Consider the following 10,777-nt stretch of genomic DNA (forward strand, 5'->3'; position numbering starts at 1 on the left):
AAAGACAGCATGTGGTCTGAAATACAAGAACATTATAAGAACGGATAATAAAGAAATATACTGTATCCTCCTCTCTTCAGTAGTCTGTGCCGTCTTCCATTCAGCATTGAATACTCTGAAGGGCACAGTGAGCCAAGTACAGAGTGGGTGGAAATTTGGAACAAAATACAAAAGGGTGGCAATTTGTCAAAAAAATTTAGAAAAATGATCCATCAAGTTTTAACATGTCCTATAAAATACCTCTTATCCACCTCTCATCAACTTGTGAAAATATGTCATCTGACTGGAGCAGCCCACATCACTCTTATGACAACTTTTTGCACCTTGATTTAAAGTGTATGGCACCACATCTTTATTTAACAAGCACTTAGAGAAAGTTGTCAGCAGCAGTGTTGTGACATTTGTTCAGAGGTTTCTTGGCAGCACAGAGACTTGTCTGCCCCTGACATTCAGGCTGGGCTGCAGACCTTTAGAGTCAGCTGGACAGAGGGTGAGTGCTACGCTATAATCCAGGAGGCAACACGACAGATGGATAACAATGTAGTATATGAAGGTTTTGTACTCACTAGAGATGGTGAATCGCTCATGGTACGCCGTGCCTAGTCAATGAGCAGCGTGAGGTTGATTTTTAATGTGTTTTCCCTTGTCGTTGTAAATTAAAGAAACAGACCCAACTGCTGCTCCAGACATGCTACATAACATGGAATATGTCAGGACAGATCAACGGTTGTGCCCACGTCTCAACAAAGACAGACACTTGAGCTGACTTGAGTGGGTCACAGGGGTCCCCCAAGTACCACTATGTTGTTTCATTGAGGCACAGATGCTCACATGTGGATTATTCTGTCTGTTTCAGACATTCATCGATTTGACAGCAGCTGATTTTAGTGCAGCCCCTCTGGAATTGTCTTGGCTCCAGCTTACATTTAACATGCGGAGTGGAGGGAGACTGAAGTTTATGGAGAAGCACAGAAAGAAGGTGTGATTAGTATGAAGTGCTGAAAACCGGGTTTTATTTTCTTTTTTTTTTTTTCTTTTTTTTCTTTTTTTTGGCCTGTCCCGTTTGGCTCTTTTGCCATCAGAATTGTTGTCTAAAGGCAAAGAAAGATGCCCAACGGATTTACTTTACCAAACTGACCATCCCAGCCTTGCTGTAATGGTCCATTTGATTCACCTTTTATTGTTTATTTTATTTTCACTTACTGAATACGGGACAGACTTGACTGGGGGAAAGAAGGGGAGAAAGAAAGAGGGAAAGAGAAACAGCTGAGAAGAGGGACGGGGGAGAAGGGCAAAAGACAAAAACCAACAGAACGGGCAGAGAAAAAAAAATGCATATATCAATCACCTGGATCACCTGCTGAGAAAGAAAAAAGAAAGCAAGCAGAAGAGAACAAGAGTAATAGAATAAACAACATCACAATGATATATGGGAATATGACACTAAATACTAAATGTTAAACATTATTGTGCAGCACATAAGATCAACAGAACACAGTGTGCTTTGAGGTAGGAGCCAAAAAGGGTGTAGTTTGTGGGTGTGATCACCCGTGTGTACACCTGTGAGCATGGACGCGCTTGTTTTTTGTTTTTTAAAAGGTTCCTTCATGTAATAATCTGCTAGAGGGTGTGGGGGGGGGGGGCACAGCCCCGTCCTCCAGGGCGTGAAGCTTCATACCGGGTTTTATTTTCAGTGACAACTTTGGTGCATTTATTTTGCCTGGTCTGTATGTACTAACGTACTATAAACATAAAGTTTACTTTGTTTTTGTTACTTTGTTACCTTTTTTTTTTTTTACCTTAGCTGCCCCGTTAAAATGTAAATCTAAGTAAATGTAAGTCTCTAAATGTATTTCTAAATTGTACTATAATGTATTTCTATTATATTGTATTACCATGTGTTTGTAAATTGGATTATTTTTTAATTAGAGCATAATTATTTGTTACTGACCATGTATGGCATTTGCCGCTGTGACAAATACGATACAATTCTAACATTGTTATACATTACTGCTACATCAACGTCTTATAATTTGACTGGATACGGGAGTATACGGTACATATAAGATACATAGACACAGGTAATAAATATACATAAAAAATACATACAAAATGTCTACCTACAATTCAGGACATCTGTTGGCACCTCCCACAAGGACCCATATGAGTATTTTCTGCTCTGACACCCTTGTGATTAAGATGTGGCTATGTTTAGAGAAGTAATACTACTTGGTTGGGGTCAGATCACCTTCATGGTTAAATGAACTGCAATACTTTTCAGGAGAGGGCAATTTGGCAAGCTATTACAATGAAGCTTGTTCATCACCAAAATGGTTCCCATGCTCCCCAAAAACCTTTTTTTTTTTTTTGTTATCTCTCAGATTGGATCGTTTCTACAAGGAGTAGCTTGTGCATAAGCGTGACTTTTTTAAATATTAGTTTATTTTAAAGTAGCTTTTCTCACAGTATGTTTAAAATAAAAGTATGAGTTCGACAAACATGATTAGCAATTTCACGCTGCAAGGAAAATCTGATCAAATTGTTTTTGTCTTCTTACAATTTGCATTTCCTGTGACTTATGGAATTAATATCAGATGTTTATTGCAATATCCCTTAATGTTACCCTTTGGTTAGGAAGAAATAAGTGGTTAAGTTTTACACGGAGATTTATGCAACCAAGCACATGTTTCTCTTCGTAGCAGATGGTAGTCTTATTTGCACAGTAACAAATCACTCATATTGCCATTGACACTAATGGCTGTGGAATTGAGTGGGGACACTGGGGCAGCAATGCAGTCTTACATCCATGTCCAATCAGTGCGAAGCAACACAACCTGTCACAATAATTATGACAGAACTATTGAGACAATTTTTTGGCAACAGTCTCACCGTCCCACAAGTGTTCCCCTTGATTGGCCTTGGTAGCTTGCAAAGTCATTGTCATTTCTCACAACTTCATTACTTGGTGGCACAAAGCAATTTCCATCGTCTTTGCTTCTCCTACTTTGTTGCCCCTAAAGGGAGCTCACACCGTGTAAGCATGGCAACACCTTGTCAGAGAGACAAGGTGATATCTTCCGAGTGTCTTTCAGAGTTATCCCTTATTTTAATGGTAACGCTTTTTATTCGATTTCTAATGATTTACCCATCATTGATGTGTCTTATTGCTGATTGAATTCAGGTGTGTGTAATGTCTCCTGACTGTGGCCCCTTATGGGGCTGTGCTGTTGCCCATAAGGCTCATTGCATTTATAATCTTGCACTTTAAATTCTTGGTAATGTTTACGCTTACCTAAGGAGCTGACCACATCTTCAAGCAGGCTAATGAGTTGGCTGCTGTTTGTGGCTCATCCCATTCTTATAGTCTATTTACTCACACACTGTCCTTATGTAAATGCACTTACAGAACAAAGTCAATATCACATAATGTAAATATTATAATAGGTTTTGTGTCAATATATGTGAACAAAAAGGTATGCGTTTGCAAGAAAATCTACTTAAAAGTTATGAAAAGGTAAAATATTAACTATGCAGTGTTTTATCTTTAGTCACTTTAAAAAATGTAATAACTAAAGCCTAAAGTACATTATTTTTTAGTATAATAGGCACTCATATTTATCAGTTTGGGACTTTAATTAAGGTTTTTTTTTCTGCTTAAAGGATCTGAATTCGTCCTCCACGACTCCAAAACACACACAGTGACTTGCGCGCAAGCACATGCTCTCCATGCGGTGTTATCGTTGCACTTAAACATCAGATGAGTAGATTAGTGTTTTAATCTTGCTCTGGATCTGAGTCATCTCACTTCCAAGTTCTCCCCTCATCCTGCTGTGAAATATTTTATCTACTCAACTGTAAATAAGTGCTAACAAGATTATCAGATTACCCTTCGTCCAGGGCACCCGGCGACTGCTGGGCACAGTAACAGCGATGATGTAAAAAAAATCCCACTAAGATAATTGTGTTAGGAGGCATCATTTTAATGCAAATTTTCCAAAGGCTCACAAAGCTTTAGGGCAGCTTAAAGCACTTTTCCCATTTGCAGTATTAACTGTATTTCTTCTATTGCCACAAAAAAGCCACATCGAATATAAAGGACGTAGTTGAAACTGGACTGTGGTTAAAAAAAAAATCCCAGTGTTTTCTCTCTATATGCTGAGAAACTGGGCCAAGTGTAATTGAATTGACTGAAGTAAGTTATTCTGACAATTTAAAAAAAAAAAGATATATTATTTAATATTTGAATAAATAATGAAATCCTTTTTACAAGTTGGGAAAAAAATTGCATGTTGATGTTGCAGATGGTGCAGGGACTATATTTTCATTATCCTCCTCTATGATGTTGCCATCATTTATACCACAACAGCGAAACAAGGAAGTTATCAAGCACAGATACTCCAAAGTCATGCTGTCAACTGGTTGTTGTTTTACAATTATGGTTTAAACTGGATTTCATGTTGCTGCTCAGGTACAGTGACTAGGCCACTGTGAGCCAAAAGAGAAAACAAAAGGGACGAGCTCTCTCTCTCTCTCACTACGCAAAACATATTTATATGCAAATTAGCTTGTGAAACAAAAATGATTCAAATGCTCGATAGGATAACGTATTTAATCTGTGGGATTTGAGTCGTTGATGAGGGAGAGGGCAGGGGATATTTCTGAAGAAGCACAGGGATGTGGGGGGGAGTAGGATCGGAAAAGTGTCTCATCCCTGTCTCAGTCGCAGTCGATTGGTGAATTGCATGTAGCAGTCAGACTTTGTGAATTTATGTGAGATACGGATTTTTATGAAGTGCAAGTACTGAAGGCAAGGGAAGAAAACAGGCTGAGATCTAAAGATGAGAGCACTGTCACTGGAGACTGCTCTTCAAGGTCTGTAAATAGATGGCAATATATATATAAATACATATATATAGTATGATATGTATTGGATCCTGAAAATCATAAAGTGTACATTTGGAAGCAGAAAGTCTGTGGAATTTTACAGGATGTTCTCTCCAAACCAAACACTGTGATTGGCATTTAGTTGGTCCTGTTTCTGTTTCCAAGTGTGGTGACGGCACCTGCCTATTCCTTCTGTTTGTCTGCTAGTGTCTTGTCCGGTTTTCTCTCCGTCTGCTTCATCTGTATCTGTCTCTCTGTTTTCTTGGTGTTTGTTGCTCTGCATCCTTGGCAGCATCTTAGGATTTCTCCACAGCCTGTTCACTCTCAGTCTGCTCTAATGTTTCTTTTAGAAGAAAAAAACTTCCTCGAGCTCAGTTTGTGAATCAGAAAATGTAGAAATTAAATTACAAAACTGCCCTTCGCAAAGGGTTCGATAAGGCGTTATAGTAGGCTCCTATAACAGTACACTGATCGGTGTACAGTATGTCACTTTAAAAAACAAAGAAACAACGTAATATAAATATATGAATTATTTATAAATATGTCGATTAGCAGCATTTTACTTTACACCACTATTCATTTTTAAATGGGCTATAAGACATAGTAATGTATCTGTAAGCATATTCTAACTGATTATTAATATATTTTTAACATCTACACTCCTCATCAGGGCACCATGAGTGTTGTGTGTGACTGTGGTGCATGAGTAGAAAATAGCAAAACACTCACACACAGATTTATTTATATGTGTGTGTGTGTGTGTGTGTGTGTGTGTGTTCCAGCTCTCCAGTAGTAATATTCTCCTAATTCTGTCTATAACGCAGTGATGTCCTATTTTTTTAATGGTTTCAAATGTAACACTCTGGTTTCCCATGCATGTCAGCTTTCTAATGTGTTGTCAAATGAACCTTGTTCCTGAAAAATTCCCATATGTTCGCTACACTCCCAGAGAGATATAAACAATTTACAAGAACACATACCAGCGGATGACACGCAGCGCTACAACTGACAGCTAGCAACCCGGTTTAATGGCCTTCTTACAAGACATCGCGTGATGTCACTGGCAGATTGCAAATGTCAAAGATGGTTCATTTGATCCTTGTCGCTTGGTGCCGAGCAGCAGTGGAAGCAAATACATTAATAGCGCTCATCTCTGCCTTCTGCTTCTCTGTCTCTCTCTCTCTGCCTTTTTTCTAACATCGCTCTTGTCTTTTTTTCCCCCCAATCTCTCACACTCACGCTTCACACACAGGTGGTCTGGTCATGGTATGAGTGAAATCAAAGACAAGCTGGAATGTTAAAAACAGACGCAGGCTGTATGCAGTGTCATGGCAAAGCCTCAGATGTTGCCATGGAGCTACAGTAGTGCACTAATGCGTTCTTCTCTTTTCATTTTTATCTTCTTATATTCTTCTTTTATTTGTGCTTTATTTTCGTCGCAGGCTTTGTGCCGTCTGTCTTTGCTTTTTATTTCTTTATTTGTCTGACAGTACCAAAATTAACAGAAGTTTAAGTAGCACTAAAGTGATACATTAGTGAAAGAAAATGAATAAAAATGCAGTGATTTTGTGGACTTTAAATTAAAGTCCGCAAAATCACTGCTTATGCACCAAATTGCATATCAATATTTTATCAATATTTTTTCCACATATTTATATTGTTAGTATATATTGAATATCTGCTAAACCAAAGTGCTGCTGAATTATTTTTTATTGCTTAAATGTAAGGATACGTCCCTTTTTGGCTTAGTTAGCTTTACTTTTAACTATCCTGCTTTGCTGACCCATCGGAAACCACCCCCCCCCCCCCCCCCCCCCCACACACACACACACACTAGAAGTCTCCAGTGTGTGCTGTTCAAAATCTAAAGTCAACCATGAATACAGAGGCTGACAGGCCAATTATCAGATGTACTTCCCGTTCTGCATCCCCACCTCTGAGGGGAAGCAGATGTGAGAATCCTGTCACTTTTACTCAAGCCAGCACAGTTACATGGCCCAACAACAAAAGGCACAGCCTTCACAATAAATGGAGATGGACAGAGATGTAAACCTTGTCATGCAGTTTCATCTGCTGGATTTCCACATTTCAAGCTTCAGAAGATGCAATAGAGTGTAGTGTCCGTCCGACTTCCATCCCCTCTATAGTTTCATATAAAACTGCATTTTTGACTGCTGATGCTTTGGCATGCACTGGTGCTGGTAGAAACCTCTTGGAAAATTTTGACTACCATCAAACATTTCAACTTCTATTAGAAATAATCACCATTTCAATCCCTGACATAACTGAAAAAGCATCTCTTTGCTTTGCAGGTGAATGTAGCTCCAGCATGTGTTAAAGCCTTGACCAGGATGCTGTACTGTCCATACTGTCGTGGAATGCCTGGGCTCAAACCCTGTCCCAACTACTGTCACAACGTAATGAGAGGCTGTCTAGCAAACCAGGCAGACCTAGATTCTGAATGGAACCTCTTCATTGGTAAGATCTGAATCGAGTGCCCTTGCACCTGTTTTTCGTTTTCTCTTTCTTTGTAGGTTCGTCAACATGTGTTCAAACTTGAGCTTGTACTTCTAAGGCTGCATGTTTCTTTTCTAAGGCAGTGCCTTTGAATAGTCTCGATGGGAATTCAGTAGGATGCGCTGTGATAGATTCAGCTTTAAAGGATTTTAAAGAGACAAAACTGAAATCTTATTTGTGAAACCATTTCTTCTTTTTCTGTCTGAAATGTTGTTTGCTATTGCTGGAGCCCTGGCATAGTGCTTAAAGCTCTAGTCCCTGCTGTTTGGGATTGATAAAGGAGAGTAGATCCTAGGCAAACACATTTTCTATAGTGTTTCCAGCTGAGCATGGTGAGTAATATAGCACTTCAGTTTGGCTGTAAGCAGCCGGCTGCTGTAAGCCCTCCTGTTAAATGGATACCAAGAAGGCATATAGAGTGTTCCCTCTGGATCTTTTGTAGGCCAGTGCTTTATTTGTTATGTACCCCAATCCCATCCTCCCACCCACACTAACAGATTTTTTTTTTTTTTAAATGGGGCACCATTTTTTAAGAGACATCCCCAAAGACTGTGTGTCAAGTGAACTGCACATCTAAGCTTTTCGCTGTTTTGTGACAAGCCTGTCATTTGAGAAACCATGAGATGACGAACCGTTTGTTCTCTCCGATGGCACGTCTGAAGTCTCAGATCAACATGGGCCCCCATGCACTGAATGAGATGTCTCACAGCTTTATGACATGTGTTTAAAAAGTTAGTGTCTTGTTTGGTTGTGAAGAGGAAAATCTATTGTCGCAAAGGGATGATGTGCTTGACAGTAATGGGAAAAGCTGTTGTTGCAACAGAATGATGAATCTAGTTAGACCCAAACACCCTTGGGGTGTCAGAAAAAGTGTATTTTTTTTTATTCTAAATCACTTTTTTTGTGCAGACATGGGTTTTGCTTTGGAAAGCCAGTGTGTTTCATTGTATTATAATTAGAAATGCAGAACCCAGGGGATGTTTATTTTTTGCTACAAAAGATTTGTTTTTGATGTCTGGTGACATTTTGTATTTGTTATCTGTTGCTAAAGTACTGTACTTCAATTTGCTTACCATGCAGCTCACAAGAAATATTGATCTGCCTTTCAGAGACAACTTCTAAATGTATCACAGGTCAGTTCTCACCACTGAAGCATATCTTTACATTATAGAAATTTATGGATTGAACCCCTACACAATCTGTCATTGTCCTCCTTTCAAATCATCAACTATTAAGGGAGGTTAGATTAAAAGCCTTGAAGAACCCCCAGTGGCATTTACCTGTGGACCTTGCTCATGTTTAAATGTCACTATTGATACCATTGATGTTATCAGTAGTTGTATGACCACAGGAGAAGCTCAAGGCTGTTTTAGTATTCCACAGCAAGTAAAAGAGGAGAAAAAAAAGCATGTATAAAGTGCTGTTTCTTTATTTTCATTAAAATCAAACCAATAAATCTACATTTTTATTTGCTATACCAAATCTACCAAGAAAAACAATTTTTTTTTTCTGGCACGTAAAATAGTTACTTTTTTTTTTTTTTTTTTTTTAAATGACATCAGAAACAGCAGTATGCGACATTACGTGATGGCAGAGCTTCAGTTCATCCTTTGTCATTTTTTTTTTTTTTTTTTTTTTTTTTAAATAAATAGGACAGGGGGAATGAATGAGAGAGAGAGGGGGAGAGAAAGAAAGAAAACCAAAGGGGAGAAGAGACGGTGAGAAGGGGGGGGAAGAGAGAGAAAAAAAAAAAAAACTCCTGGGTCACCTGTATGGAGAAAAAAAAAAAAAAAAAAAAAAAAAAAAAAACAAACAAACAAAAACAAACAGAGGAGACAGCAAACAACAAAGAGCAACATAATAATAGAGAAAACAAAGCACCATCACAATAAACTAGCTAGTCATAGATATCAGTATTTACTAAGTAATAAACGATATTGTGCAGCACGCAAGATAGACAGCGCACAGTGTGCTTTGAGGCAGCAGCCAAGAAAGCTTTAGTCCGCGTCTGTGAATACCCATGTGTGCATACCTGTGTGGATCAGCATGCTTGCATTCCAAAGGTTTCTCCATGTAATGATCTGCTAGGGAGTGTGGGGGGGGCCACAGCCCTGTCCTCCAGGGTGTGAAGCGGGTATGGAGGAGATCAAAACTCCAGACATCCAGAGGCCCCCAGAACACAAGAGACCATGGAAGACCAACAGAGGGGCAGCCGCGCCACTGTCCCAGTAAGAGCTGAGGAGAGTCCCAGATGAGGGCTCGCCCAGCAGCCGCGGAGCAGAAGTCAGGGGGAGTTGCAGTGACGCGCCCGTGAGCTCCGCCGGCCCCCAGCTGCGCCTGAGTGACCGAGCCCTAGGCCGAGAGGCCGGGGGCACCCCACCTCCAAAGGGGCCCGAGCGAGCCCCAGGCCCCAGGCCCCGACAAGCGGCCGCCAAGGAGTGAGCCGGTGTGCACCCGGACGCCCACCCCCAGACACAAAAGAACCACCAACACACCGACACCTGAGGGAGTCCGCCACCGGCAGGGGAAGTGGTGGTGGGTGGAGATAGGCCTCCAAACCTTGGAGGACCTGAGGTGTCCCCAGAGAGGTGGCGTCTGATACCCAACCTGACATATAGACACAGACATACAGGCACACACAGACACAAACATCCATTCCCACCCTCATGCTCTCATATGCACTCACTCCACACTCAACCAACGTGGAGACAGACATAAAGAGACGCTGTACACACAATCACACTCCCCAAGCGTACTCTACAAACCGGGTCTAGGTACCCTTGCCCCTGGAGGGGGGAATTGCACCCAGACCCAGGTGGTGTTACCCTTTTCCCTGCGGTGGGGAGAGGCAGACCACCCCGACTCCGCAGCAGCAGGGAGGCCCCACACCCCAGACCGCAGTCGGACGGCCAACTCCTCCTACTAGCCCTCCCGCTCCAGCAGGCCGCAGAGAATGGGGGTGGGAGAAGACTCCAAACCTCCCTCCACCCGCTCATTGTAGTGTTGATGCATATGTGTTCTAAGGTGCAATTAAAACCCAGGAGGGCATGGAGCTACCTGCCAAGGAGCAGCAGGTAAGCGCATAGTCCCTCCTGCTAACCCTCAATGACTAAGTGTATTTAAAATTGAGAGGTGGGCAACGACGTCAGGGGTGAGGTATACACCCTGATGGTGATTTGGACTCCGTGATTGTGCCCACCCCCAAGATCCTATATGTATGTGTAATGAGAGTGTGAATAATGTGAATGTCTAAGTTGTGGGATAAAATTGAGGCAGAGGCAGCCAGAAGGGGACAGGGAGGGGGGGGGGGGTAGCCTCCTCTGCACCCTGGTGACATACCCCCACTCCAAGGCCCTGCATGTGTGGGTGGTTGTGG

At 41.2% G+C, this 10,777-nt stretch overlaps 1 protein-coding gene across 2 annotated transcripts in view; it reads left to right on the forward strand.

The window, feature by feature from the left end:
* The window catches only part of gpc6a (glypican 6a), a 191,964-nt gene that overhangs the window by 88,599 nt on the left and 92,588 nt on the right, over nucleotides 1-10,777 (forward strand). For both annotated transcript variants that reach the window (XM_085403116.1, XM_085403125.1), the window contains exon 4: nucleotides 7,197-7,362. In XM_085403116.1, coding sequence (XP_085259242.1) covers nucleotides 7,197-7,362 — 166 coding nt within the window. The remainder of the gene's footprint in view (nucleotides 1-7,196; nucleotides 7,363-10,777) is intronic.

The sequence above is a fragment of the Rhamphochromis longiceps genome, linkage group LG1, assembly GCF_057381845.1.
Source record: "Rhamphochromis longiceps isolate RC_006_pf linkage group LG1, R_longiceps_female_GT1.1, whole genome shotgun sequence".
Classification (NCBI taxonomy): Eukaryota; Metazoa; Chordata; class Actinopteri; order Cichliformes; family Cichlidae; genus Rhamphochromis; species Rhamphochromis longiceps.